This window comes from Hyaena hyaena, unplaced genomic scaffold (assembly GCF_003009895.1).
Source record: "Hyaena hyaena isolate Hyena2069 unplaced genomic scaffold, ASM300989v1 scaffold_75, whole genome shotgun sequence".
Taxonomy (NCBI): Eukaryota; Metazoa; Chordata; class Mammalia; order Carnivora; family Hyaenidae; genus Hyaena; species Hyaena hyaena.
In genome coordinates this window covers 3,593,369-3,607,686 of record NW_024080707.1, presented here as the reverse complement: position 1 = coordinate 3,607,686, position 14,318 = coordinate 3,593,369, and the positions used below count along the sequence as shown (strand labels likewise).

The 14,318-nt window shown below is 38.1% G+C and overlaps 1 protein-coding gene across 1 annotated transcript in view; it reads left to right on the top strand.

Moving 5' to 3' along the window:
- The window catches only part of SLC35D1 (solute carrier family 35 member D1), a 51,178-nt gene that overhangs the window by 11,889 nt on the left and 24,971 nt on the right, over nt 1-14,318 (top strand). The window contains exon 8 of the mRNA XM_039233442.1: nt 12-104. Within this exon, the coding sequence (XP_039089373.1) occupies nt 12-104 (93 nt within the window). The remainder of the gene's footprint in view (nt 1-11; nt 105-14,318) is intronic.

Genomic DNA, 14,318 nt, shown 5'->3' with positions numbered 1-14,318 from the left:
TACTATTCTAGGAGCTGGGAAAATATGGTCTTCTCTATTACAATGCACTGTTCATGATTCTGCCCACCCTGGCCATTGCATATTTTACAGGAGATGCGCAAAAGGTAAGACTTTGTAATTATTTAATGACTTATGTTTTTGACTTTTATTATTATTTATGTCCACAAGATAGACTGTGTGGTTGTTAAAAAGTAATGTGCTTATTGAGTGACCAAAAACTGAGAGTTTGTTTTTTAGCTTGCTAATGTCATGCTAAGCTTTTTTCTTGGCATAGTATTGGATGGTACTAAAATGGCTCAAAATAGCTTTGCCTGTTAACGTAAAAATAGTGCATGCCAACTAGTGTCCTTCTCTAATGTGCCAGAAGGAGAGAGGAGGGGACTTTTCACATTTCTACTAAACTACAAAATAAGAATAGAGGCAAACTATCTTTGAGAAATGAAAAAATCCTGAAGTAGTAGAATTCTTCAAATCTAAACAAAATATTTGATATTTTGAAGAAGCTCTCTGTTTTGTTTTACATTTGTCATGCTGGTTTAAATCCTAAGCTAGGTTTTTTCCTTAGGAGATATTTAGCATCATGTGGTAACTTAACCATGTAAAAACACATTTAATAGTTTACTCATTTTCTAAAATGGTTGGCTAAACCCACAGTAGAGTAGCAAAATAAATCCATACAAGCATATTTCTTTAAAACAAACCCCTATTCATAGGAGAAAAATTGATACCATTTTGTTAGAATTTACAAAATTTTGCAGACTAAATGGAAACCTAGAATTTTGCCAAGATTTCTGTAACAAGATTTCTTCTAATGATCCCCCTGCCTAGTTTCTTCAGAATAAATTTACTGGTTATTTACTCTAATGACAGTGACAATTCCCACAAATCAGCAGGAGCCAAAATAAAGACAAGGTTTTAAAGTAGACTATTAAAAAATTGTTCTTCAATCAAAGGTCAGAAAAAACCTTATAAAGCTTATAAAGGCCCTTTGTTTTATTCATCAAGAACTCTTTTAAAAAACACATAGATCATCTTGAAAATGTATAAATGTTTTAATGAACTGTGACCTGGCTACCAGCAGGCCTAAAAATGACTCCGAAGTAGGAAATGGAGCTGGTACTCTGAGTGATAAAAAGTGCTGAAGAAGTATTTTGTGGCTGTGAAAACAATGGGAAGAGAAACTAACATTTATTGAGTCCCTATTACGTGCTAGTTACTTTACATTTGTAATATAATGTAGTCGCCAGAACACCTCTAAAAGTTTGAATTATCTCTATTATGCCATTAAGGAAATAGGGGAAATAAGGGCTCAGAGAGACTGAGTAACTGACCCAATGTCATACTGTTGGTGAATAGAGTCAGGGTTTAAACTCAGGCCTAGGGGCCCCTGGGTGGCTCAGTTGGTTAAGCTTCTGACTTCAGCTCAGGTCATGATCACATGGTTTGTGGGTTCGAGCCCTGCATCGGGTTCTGTGGTGACAGCTCAGAGTGTGGAGCCTGTTTCAGATTCTGTGTCTCCCTCTTTCTGCCTCTCCCCCACTCATGCTCTGTCTCTCTCTGTCTCAAAAATAAATAAAACAAAAAAATTTTAGACTCAGGCCTGAACTCCAAAGGCCGTGGTCTTTCCACAGTGTTCTCTCACCCTCTAGGAGACCTTGACAGAAACACCTCTTACCCTTTAGCTATGGGGCAAAAATGTAAGGTAAAGTCACCAGACTCCTCATGGTAGCACAGAGGGATCCAAATCTTGAGGTCAGTCTGTATATGAGAAAGTTGGGAGAATTAATGTGGTTAGGTAGTCTATAGACTTGGCAAAGATGGAATTCTCATTAATTTGAGACTTTGACTAGTAGCTTGTAGCTACTTGAAAAAAATGACCAAAGGGGATATTTCTTCATTCCAGAGTGATGATCATTTAAATAGAAGTTGTTGGCCAGGTTGTAACGTAATTCATGCATATTTGAAAGTTCAGTAACTGTCAGCTTGCAGTGCTTCAGTATATTTGAGAATGTTTACTCGTAGTGAAAAAAGTTGCTTTGCCACCTATCATAGGATGAAATTTAGATTTTCATCTCACTGGTTTTTTCCTTTTTTATGCATAGGAGTAGAATATGAGTAATCTTTTTTTAATTTCTAACAAAAATGCCAGGCAATTTCAAGAAAGGTTTATTTTGGAAGAAATGTTGAGAATGACAGAGTTCACCTGGATACTTTCAAGTTGGGATGATAAACTAATAGAAGCTGAATTTTATTACTTTCTAATCAAACCCCATCAGCATTTTAGGTTTCACATGAGTGTTTGTTTATCCTCACTCTTATTATTAATTAATGTTCTTTAAAAATGTTTTTTTAAATGTTTGTTTATTTTTGAGAGAGAGAGAGAGAGAGAGGCAGAGCGCTAGTGGGAGAAGTGCAGAAAAAGAGAGAGGGAAACACAGAATCCGAAGCAGGCTTCAGCTTCTGAGCCGTCAGCACTGAGCCCAACGTGGGGCTCGACCCTACAAGCCGTGAGATCATGACCTGAGCCACTGTCGGATACTTAACCAACTGAGCCACCCCGGCGTCCCAATATTATTCGTATCATACGCTTACTAGGGTGTAGATGGACACACTGGCTGCCAATCTTACTATCTCCTGCTCTTTTTCTTAACATTCTCTCCTTCACATGTTCTCCTTGTAACATTCTCAAATAGTTAAGTATTACTTTGTGTCTCACAATGTTAGGCTCAGGTGATAAGGGAAGAAAAAGATGAATTAGGTGGTTTTCTTGTCTTTGAGGACCATACGGTCGTCTTGGGGAGTAGACCTGTGAACATTGGAGTAATAACCTGTTCTAGGTTTTGTGGGAGAAGTGTTTTGGGGGTGTAGTGGGATATAAAATGGAAGTGGGTCAATTCTTTCTCCTTGCTGGGGACAAAGTGCCTCACGGAACTTTGCCTACAAACAAAGTAAAATATAAGTGATATGAATAATCAGTGTTGTTTTAGGAGGTTATGAAACAAGTAACAGTGAAAGAAGTAAGACTTCTGTTTGATTCTGTGCCTAAATTCCTTGTATGCTTATGAGACTAGTCACTGCAATTTCATTTTAAGTTCAATTCAGATGAGTGTGTCTGAGCATCTTCATTGGGAATATATGAGAAATATGACATAGTCCTTGCTTCACAAGGAAGACACTGGCATGCTACAGAGATGGAATGAGATCTAGCACCAAAGTGCGTGCTTGTCAGTCAGTACCATAAGTATTCAGGTTAGAAAGAAATTGGTTTGGATTAAATATCAGGATTGACTTTTTAGAAGAGATAGAGCTTGGTTTTCTTATCCACTAAATGCAACAAGTAATGCTAACCTGTTCTGGGAGTTGCTGTTAAAGATAGAACTTAGGTGGTTGAGGGGTTTGCTTTTATTCACCAGCACAGAAACAATGTACAGAAGCTACCCACAGATGACCTAGCATACCCAAGAGGCTGTAGTGTTCTGTAAGAGGTTACAGTTTTATTTCCTCCATTGGAAGATCTGGTTTTACATAGTCAGTAGGCTGTATGTCTGAAGTCCTGGCAAAAAGGGTTTCATATTACTGAGGGGATATGTAGCATGATTTCAGATGAGAGTTTTCTAGTAAGTTGGGTTCATTTTCAGTATGTATTTTTTTAGACTTGTGCTTTTCCTTCACTGTATGTGATTAAGTGGACATTCATGTATGTGCATTTATTTTTTTTTTAAGAGTGGACACTTTTGTGGGGCAGTTTTTTTTAAGTTTATTTATTTATTTTGAGGGAAAGAGAGAGAGAATCCCAAGCAGGCTCCGCTCCATCAGCGCAGAGCCCGATGAGGGGCTCGAAATCACTAAACGTGAGATTATGACCTGAGCTGAAATAAGAAGTCAGATGCTTAACCAACTGAGCCACCCAGATGCCCTGAGACAGTTTATCTTTAAATAAAGCTGTTTCCAGGTTAACAATTTGAGGCTACTTCTGGCCTTTAGGAAGACTTTGCCTGTAAGGTATGATGCCTTATACTTGACAAGATGCTTCCACGTAAATCATTTTCTCTGATCCTCCTTGTATACCTGTGAGGTTGGTTATTATTTTTAGAGGTTAAGAACAAGATTAAGGTTCCACAGTGGCAGAGTTCAGAACTAGAATCTGTCTGACTCCAGATAGATCTCTTACTGTTTGTCTGGTTACATCTCTCAGAGCCATTTGCTGCGTCTCTGACTTACGTTTACCCCTGTTTGGGACTTCCACGCAGAGCTTTCTTACAGAACAAGCTTGTGAGAAACACCTTCAGAGTAATATTGGAAGTAAAGTTTCTGAAACTTGGCCTTATCATTACTTAATCTTTTACAAGTAATCATATTTCTTTCATTCGACAAATATTTACTGAGTGCTTTACTCAGGTGCTGTTCTAAATTTAAGAAAAGAAAAAAAAAAAGACTTCTTGCTGCTTAAAGGAGCTTGCAATGCAGTGGGTGAAGTCAACTAAACAAATAGTAAAAAAAGAACTACGAGGAGAAATAGAACAAGGAGGAGAGTGATTGGGAAAGTGCTGCTTGGGATGAGTTGATAGAGAAGGCATCTTTCTCAGTTTCATATGATCAGGCATGGAACTGAATGGACTGAGACCAGTTTGTGCGGCACTTCTGAAGGAGTCCTCTAGTTGGAGGTAAGAGCAGGTTCTAAGTGCTGAGGTGGGAGTGGGAGTGCCTGGCTTCTTTACAAGAAGCATTTTCTGAGTTAAGTGAATACCAGGAAGATCAAGGTGGGCCTTGAAAGATGCGGCGGAAGAGAAACAGAAGATACATTCTGGGTGGAACTAACATCATAAGCTCAGGCCCAGCTGCGGGGACCAGCCTCTTCTGTATGCTTAGGTGGTGCCAGTCAAAGATGTTGGAGGCCTTCGAAGAGACCTTAGAGAACTCTGGTTCAAGCCTACTCTTTCACTGTTGAGGAAGCTGGGGCCCAAAGAGGGTTAGGACTAGAATCCTGGTTTCCTGACTGTGACCAGTACTCTCACTTTTCCTACAACGTCACACCCTGCCTCCTTCTAAGTTGGGACAAGTGCTAGATACAGTAATTTGAAATTTACTCTGAAGATATGATGAGTCCCTAAAAGTTTGTGACATAAAGGATACAAAGGAGAGAATTTGGGGCAGAATGCAGAAGCAACTTCCAGTTCTGTCCTTGACCACTGCCTGATTTTGGACAAGGCTCTCTGCTCCCCTGCCCTGCTTTGTGAAGTGTAAACTGAGTAGGTTTTATCAACTGAGTTGGTTAGTTCTCTAGGTAGGGCCCTTTCCTGGGCTGAGATGGAATTTCTGAGGAGCAGAAGATATACCAGTGTGGAGACTAGGCTGCTGTTTTGATGGTTGGCACGAGCCCAGCTGCTCCCTGACTCCTGAATACCAGTGCTTATTAACTTGCTCTCTTCCATTGGACTCCTGGCTTTCTTGACCCTGAGCCATTTTGCGTGGAAGCTCTGTATGTATTTATGAAAAGATCAAGAAAATAAATTGTTAAAGCATGGTGTAAAGCTGCATATGGTATGCTACATTTTGAGTAAAATAAAAAGGAAAAATAATGTATATACACATACATTTTATTCACTAATTTAAGTAAAGAAACTCTGGAAGAATATACCTGAAACTAATAAAGTAACCAATTCGTGTGTGAGAGGGTGCGTGAGAACAGAGTAAGTATAGAACGGGAATGGGAGGGAGACTTCTCACTATTTACGTTTTATATTTTTTTGATTGTAGAGCCGGGTGAATGTATCTTAAATTACATTTTATAAAAGGAACAGTAAGGAAAGGATAAAGTTTTTCTATAAATAATGACCATTCTATGATGGATCCTAAAGTTTAAAATAAGATTAATTGCTTCTCATTATTCAGGGTTACAGACTCTTGACCCAGCATACAAATTAAAGCAAGATCAGATCCAAATTATTTTTTTCAAAATCTCACTGTTAACTTTAGAAGGCAGAGGAAAGAAAAGTTCTCTGTGTTAGGACAGGAATCCAGTAAGAGGGCTCTGAAAGGGCAGCTCCCCAGGGAGGCAGCAGTTCTACAGAGCAGTTGATGGGGCTGACACCATCTTTAAGCAAGAATTGAAGGCCAAGGGAGAAAAAACCTAAATTACCATAAAAATTGAAGGGCAGGATCCAATTGAACACAACCCAGTGAGCACGTAATGCAAATCCATGGAAGCTTTCTGAGAAACCAAACTTGTGTGCAAATGTGTGTGTGTGTAATTTTTTAAAAAAAAGTTTATTCAAGATTCTCAAAATCCTGGCTGTACCAGAAAACAAGGAACCAATATAGTCAGCATTTGGTTTTTTAAAGCATGTCTTCTAATTTTGAAACATTCTCTTTCTTCAAAAGCCAACCCACTGTAAATAAAAGATAACTAGTTAACATAGATAAAGGTAGATCAAGTATCAGTTGACTAATTGCTTTCCAAAGTGTCAGGGTAGACTGTGTTTAAACTTGTTAGTTTTTGCCCCAAGAGGGAATGTCTGCAGCACAAAGCCAGTGATTCACAGTCACAGGAGCTAGAGCCTGGCTTTCTGACAGCACACCCTGCTAGGTGTTCTCACGTAGGGAAGAAGGAACAGACCCCTTGCTGTAGATCTCACAAGGCTGGTACTGTGGACACTGCTACATTGTATAATGTTTTCATTATATCACTGGTTAAATTACAGGGCTCAGATGAGTTTTACAGGAAAAGTAGAGGTGTCTCTTTTTAAGCATTGCTGACTAAATAATGAAGAATTTTAGGCTGTTGGTTTAGCCTGTCCAGAGTTATTAATCTTTTCTAGGTCACTGTAGACCATACAGACTGATTCTCAAACCCTGAATTACTCTTTCCACATAGATAGGTCCCTTCTGCTTTCTGGGCCTTGCATCCTCATACCAAACACGTGGGTTGGATCAGTTTTTCTTCAGTTTACCATGAAGTCTATAGACCAAGTGATTTGTTTATTTTTAGACTTTATAGTAAACAGATATCAAAGCTTGTAAGGTTTCAAAACATGTAAGAAATCTGCCATTTGTGCTTTGGGTTTTATTTCAAATCTCAGTTAAGCTGGTGACTCTGCTTAGCAAAGTGAGTGAGAATGGTTATATCTAAGACTCAGGTGTACCCTGAAATTATTACATGCTTCTTTTTATGTTAGGGGTGGTGAATTGGTGCTTATGTTATCCTTTGTTCATTGTAGACGTTGTCAAGTAGTCATGGCACTTCCTTGCTAACCCAGAAATAGCCACTGACTGACTGTTCACCAAGATAGTGGTTCAGATAGCCAGAATCAGTTGATTAGAGCTGGGATTGAAGACAAAATCTGATTGTATCCTCAGACTAGATTTTATTGATTAGGTTATGGTAGTGTTTAATCTTACTCGCATACCCCCTTTCTTAATTTCCTTAACCTAGACTAGAAGAGAACACTTTTTTTTATTAAACTTTTTTTTTTCAAGTATTTTTATTTAACTGAAAGTCTCATTCAAACCAAATGCCTAGTTTTCAGAAGCGGTAGGTCCCCACTGATTTATGCCATGTTCTTTTTAATGCCTGTGGTATGTATTGGCTTGTGGCATTACATTATACCACCAGCACTGGCAGAACCAGAGACTTCGTTCAAAACAAAAGGGAAGTGTAAGCATCTTTGTATGTGCAGCCTATAATCACAGCCACCACTCAGCCAAGACTGAAGATTGTAGCACTTGTGGAAGGGAGCCCATCTAGTTCTGTATCGCAATGACCAAGCAGTCTTTTTGTTCACAATGCTCTTTATTATCTATATTTGGAGGCAGACATTTTATTTTTTTAAATGTTCCCCCCGCCTTTGATTAACAAAATATGTGTTCACTGTGCTTTCTGTATTTCCTGTCTTAGGGAGAAGAAAAATTTGCATGCAAATCTATCACTGAGAGGTAACAGTGGTATGGAAGTATGTGTATTTTGTATAAAGTGTCTGCATTTCAACCTCTGAATTGATGTCTTACAAGAGGCAGATGAAGCAGACTGTTGTCTATATTTGTAGAGGCTTAGAGAGGTTAAGTGACTTTATGATGGACTCAGAAAATTAATGGCAGATTTAGAATTTAAATGCCCACTTTTTGACTCAGTGATCTAATAATAAGCATGTGAAGCTCTCTAGGAGAAAAAACTCAGAGCATATTTCCTTGCCTTTGGTTTTTCCTGGTACTTAACTAAAAGAATATGATAGGCTATGGAGCTGAGCAGGTACTTAGTAGCTGGATAGTTTGGGGAAAGTTACTTAACATTTCTGAACCTGGAAGTATAATAAGTTCTTACTAAGCAGTAGCTTCGATTATTTTTTTATGCTATCTTTATGATATGGAGTAGACTCCATTCTACTGTAGTAGGGTTTGGGTCATATTCACCCTATAGCTATACTTTCAGATGGCTGCTGCTTGTTCTGTTGTAGCCAAAGAGACATTCCTGTGGCAAAGCAGAGGAATGCAATAGGCTGCTTGTGCCGTAGACTGGCTTTCTCCAGAGACAGGCCTAGTATTTAGAGAGGGGAAACAATCCCATGAGAATTGTTTTTCGATTTTTGAATTCTGTGTAAATGGAATTTTGTTCATGGGATTTATTTTGATATTCTGTAGATAGAGTTCTTATGTTCCCAAAGGTGACTGTGCAGTATTTATTTGGGGCATTTTTCTAAATAAAATTTAATGCTCAGTGTAGAAAAACTTGGGCTTGAGTGTATAGACTCAAGGCTACCATGTATTAGCTCTGTTATGTAAAGTAAGTCATTCATTGTCTTCTGGGGATAATAAGGCTTGGCTTTTCTACCTCAGAGGGTTACTTGGGAATGAAGTGACATGATGTATGCAGAAGCATTTTGTAAACTATAAAGCACTCCACAAATATAAGGGAGGTAGTACTTTTTTATTGTCACAATTTGTTCCTTCATTTATTAGCAAACCTAAACTAAATTGTCTTCGGCACAGTGCCCGCAGGCCAGCCGTAGGACCTGGCACATAATGGGGACATAGTAGATTTGAAAATGTACAGTGAAAGCAGGGAGATGTTTAGAGCTAAAGGAGGGAAGGAGCTGAGAGTTTTATTTGAAGCCTTTGCCAAATAACTGATTTCTTTCCACTCTTAAGTCACTGATAAAAAAATTAAAGGGTATCTGGGTGGATCAGTTGATTAAGTGTCCAACTTCAGCTTAGGTCATGATTTTGTGGTCTGTGAATTCAAGCCCTTCATTGGGCTCTGCGCTGACAGCTCAGAGCTTAGAGCCTGCTTCGGATTCTGTGTCTCCCTCTCTCTCTGCCTCTTCCCTGCTCATGCTCTGTCTCTTTCTCCTCCAAAAATAAACATTAAAATTTTTTTAAATTAAAAATTAGAAATGATGTTTACATACAGTAAATGTCATCATTTATTAATTGAGATGGACTTCCTTCATATCAGGCAGTGTATCCATATTATCTTTAATTCTAATAACAACTCTACAAGATAGCCTTATTTCTTTTATTATGTATGCAGAAACTAAGGTTCAGAGAATCCTCATGGTCATCACACCAGCTTATTTTTATTCTCTTAGTGACTTTGGGGTAAAAGAGTCGAAAGGAGGATAATTTAGGGTTGAGGAAAGTTCTTAAGCCTGAGATTTCTTTTTTCATTTCTCTTCCTTTCCCCTTTCCTTTCCTTTCCTTTGGATATGTACAGGTGGGCGAGGGGGGCAGAGAGAGAGAGAGAGAATGAGAGAGAGATTGAACTTCTGTGCGGAGTGTGGAGCCTGATTCAAGGCTCGATGCCACAACTCTGGGATCTTTTTATTTTTTTTAATGTTTTATTTATTTTTGAGAGAGAGACAGAGAGCGTGAGCACAGGAGGTTCAGAGAGAGGAGTCACAGAATCCGGAGACAGGCTCCAGGCTCTGTGCTAGCTGTCAGCACAGAGCCTGATGCAGGGCTTGAACCCATGAACCATGAGATCATGACCTGAGCCAAAGTCGGACGCTTAACTGACTGAGCCACCTAGACGCCCCTATGACTCTGGGATCTTGACCTGAGCTGAAATCAAGAGTTGGACACTCAACTGACTGAGCCAGCCAGGTGCCCCAGACCTGAGATTTCTTTTATGTGTTTCAGCTTGAGTGAAGTAAAGTCTCTCCTTAAGAAGCTGATCTAACATTCATGTTAGAGTTGGAAGAAGCCTTAATATGTACCCAGTTTAACCTCCCTCACAGAAGCTAATGCTGGCCTAATGAAACAGTGGTGAGGTATTGCAAGTTACTGAGCTTCTGAATCCTGGTGTGCTGCTTTTTTTAGGTACAGTGGCTTTTACTGCACGGTACCAATAACCCTTCCAAAGTCCCAAAGACACTTCTTCCATGCCTGCCTGCTGGTTTCATGGGCTATGCCTTTTTCTTCAAAAAAGGAAAAACTAAACTCAGTGCAAAAACTAATGAGTTGTAGGCCAGTAAAATGACTTTTGCTATTTTAAGAAAATTTAAAATTACATAGATTTAATCTGAAATTTGAAACCTAGTAGCATGTACAAGTAGTGTGTGGGTGTATTAAATGTTTTTCTTTTCCCCTTTTTTTTTTTTTGAGAGAGAGAGCATGAGTGGGGGAGAGGCAGGGAAGAGAGAGACAGAAACAGAGAGAGAATCTAAGCAGGCTCCATGCCCATCGCAGAGCCTGATGTGGGGCTCTATCTCATGACCAGACTATGAGATCATGACCTAAGTCAAAAATCAGACACTTAACAGACTGAGCTACCCAGGTCCACGGGTGTGTGGATGTTTTAAAAGTAAAGTCTGATTTATCTGCCAGTAGAAAATTATACTAAGCCAGAGATCATGGATGTTTTATCCACTCAGCTATTTGTGCCTAACACTTCCAACTGCTTGGGGCTATGCAGAAGTGACATATGACATAGCTCCTGCTCTCAAGGAATTTATAGTGTTGCTTGTAGAGGCTGGTCTCCTGAGTCCTCAGCCTGTGCTTTATTGTGTTTAAATGATTTTTTATCGGAGAGGAGGGGTGTGTTTACCAGTATAAAAGTGCATAGCATGAGACAATGTATGACTTCTTTCATTTATTCTTCATTTATCTAATAAGGGATACATCTATTTGCTATCCCTTTGTTAAGCACTGTGGAGACAGAGATAAACCATGAAGGCATTCACAGTGTCTGGATAGATGATCATGTAGATACAAATAGTCACATACCTACATATACTTAGTCACGTACATGCAGCGTCAGTGATAAAAGTAGCACTTAGAAGGAACTTTATATGAATGCACTGTTTTGTGAAATCTTCCCAGTGGAGGCATCATATGAGATAGGTGTATAATTCGAGTCAGTGATTGAATTTGGTCTTTTGCTTCTAGCCATGATGTCGTAACAGGGACAGGATTAATCTTCCTGCTTGAACCTACTAGAATACCAAACATGTATGAAAAGTGTTTTTCAGACATTAGAAAATAGGTAGTAAAGGATTGTGGAGGGAGAAAGGATGAGAAAAGAAGGCTATAAAAAAGACCCAAATGAAACTTTAAGGAAAAAAATATAATAACTTGAATTGAAAAATAAAGTAGAAGGCATTAAACAGCAGATTAGACACTGCAGAGGAAAAGATCAGTGAACTAAAGAAATAGCAATAGAAATTATCCAAGATGAAGCACATGGAGAAAAAAGGACTGGAAAATAAATGAACAGATTGCTAGTGATGTGCACGGTCTATAATATGTGTAACTGTAGTCTTGAAGAAGAGGGTGGGTAGAAAAACTTTTTGAAGAATTAATGACAGATGTCTTTCCCAATTTGATGAAAACTAAATCTACCCATATAAGAGGCTCAACAAACTGTAAGTATAATAAACTCAAAGGAAACTATACCATAAAGAGGGACATTTCATAATGCTGAAAGAGTTAATATATCAAGTAGGCATAACAGTCCTGAATGTGAATGTACTTAATGAGAAAGCCTCAAAATATCTGAAGCAAAAACTAATAAAACAGAAAGGATTAGCACATTATTGACGATTATAGTTGAAGACTTTAACATTCCTCTTTCAATAATTGATAAAACAACTAAACTGAAAGCCGTTTAAGGCTATAGAACACTTGAGCAACGCCATTAACTAATTTGACATTTATAGAACACTCTACTCAGAAACAATGGAGTATACATTCTTTTCAACTGCACATGGAACATTTACCAAGATAAACTATATTCTGGGCCATAAAATGATTATTAATAGTTTTAAATAATTGAAATCATAGTATGTTCCCTGGTCAGAACAGAATTAAACTAGAAATTAATAACATAAAAATACATGGAAAAGTCTTCAAATGTTTGTAAATAAACACTTCTAAATAACACATGGATCAAAAAAAATCATGAAGAAAACTAGAAAGCATTTCACACTGAATGAAAATTAAAACACAACATAGCGGAGCACCTGGGTGGCTCATTTGGTTAAGCATCCGACTTCAGCTCAGGGCATGATCTTATGGTTCATGAGTTTGATTCCCATGTTGGGCCCTATCCTGACAGCTTGGAGCCTGCTTCAGATTCTTTGTCTTCCTCTCTCTCTGCCACTCCTGCTCTGTCTCTCTCAAAAATAAGCAAACATTAAAAATTTTAAAACCCAACAGGGGCACCTGGGTGGCTTAGTTGGTAAAGTGTCTGACTTAGGCTCAGGTCATGATCTCCCAGTGTGTGAGTTCAAGCCCTGCATTGGGCTCCATGCTAACAGCTCAGAGCCTGGAGCCTGCTTCAGATCCTGTGTCTCCCTCTCTGTCTGCTCCTCCCCTGCTTGCACTCTGTCTCTCTCTCTTTCAATAATAAAAAAATAAACATTAAAAAAGACACAGCCACAGCAGAATTTACTTAATACTAAAGTAGTGCTTAGAGGTAAATCCATAGCTTAATTAAATGCATATATTAGAGGAGAAGAAAGGTCTAAAATCAGTGACCTAAGCCTTTCCCTTTAGAAACTAGAAAAAAATAAGAGCAAATTAAACCCAAAGTAAATATAAGGAAGGTAAGAGCAGAAATCAATGAAATAGAAAACAGAAAAGCAATAGAGAAAAATCAGTGAACCTAAAACCTGGAGGCCAATGAAAGTTCAATAAAATTGCTCAACCATAGCCAGTTGATCAGGACAGAATATGATAATGCACAAATTATCAATATAAGGAATGAAAGAGGGGCGCCTGGGTGGCTCAGTTGGTTAAGCGTCCAATTTCGGTTCAGGTCATGATCTCACGGTTCGTGGGTTCTAGCCCAGCGTCAGGCTCTGTGCTGACAGCTAGCTCAGAGCCTGGAGCCTGCTTCAGTTTCTGTATCTCCCTCTGTCTCGGTCTCTCCCCTACTCACGCTTCTCTCTCTCAGAAATAAATAAAACATCAAAAAAAATTTAAAAATTATTAAAAGAATGAAAGAGTGATATTACAAAGTTTGCGTATACTGAAAGTATAATGGAATATTATGAACATTATGCCGTAAACTCAAAAACTAAGATGAAATGGACAAACTCTTGAAAAAGACAAACTACTAAAGCTTATTCAAGAAGAAATAGATAACATGAATAGCCCTATTCTACTAAATAATTAAAAAGCTCTTCTTAATTAAAATAATTAGAAGCCCTAATTAATGGGGCTGTTTAGCTCTATTTTTATTAACGAAATTGAATTTTAGTTAAAAACTTTCCCAAAAGGAAACCTCTAGGCCTTGAATCTGGAATAGATTGTCTCTCACAGCTGTCAGAAGGAGCCATCCCTGCTGGCACCTTGATCTTGACTTTCAGCATCTAGAAGTGTGACTCAAAAGTTTCTGTTGTTCAAAACTCTCTTGGTGGAACTTTATAACAGCCCCTAGCATAGACCTGAATTATAGAGTTAAAACTATAAAACTACAAGAAAATTTAGGACAAAATCTCTGTGACTTTGAATTAGACTAAGTTTCATAGTAAAGTCATAAAAAGCAAGAATTGTAAAAGACAATCAATTAGTTAGATTACATCAAAATTAATTTTTTTTTCAAGGCACCATTAAGGAAATGAAAAGGCAAGCCACAGACTGGGAGGATATATTTGCACAATCATGTATATAATATATAATAATCATATATAACGTAATTTTTTAGAAAATATTTACACAATCATGTATGTGTGACTTTTTTATATATAAAAAATTAAGAACTTGTATCCAGAATACATAAAAAAAAATAACTCAGTTATAAGACAAAGAGATAAATTTGGGAGATTTGGACAGACACTTCACCAGAGAAGCAATGCTATTGCAAATAAACACATTAAAATATG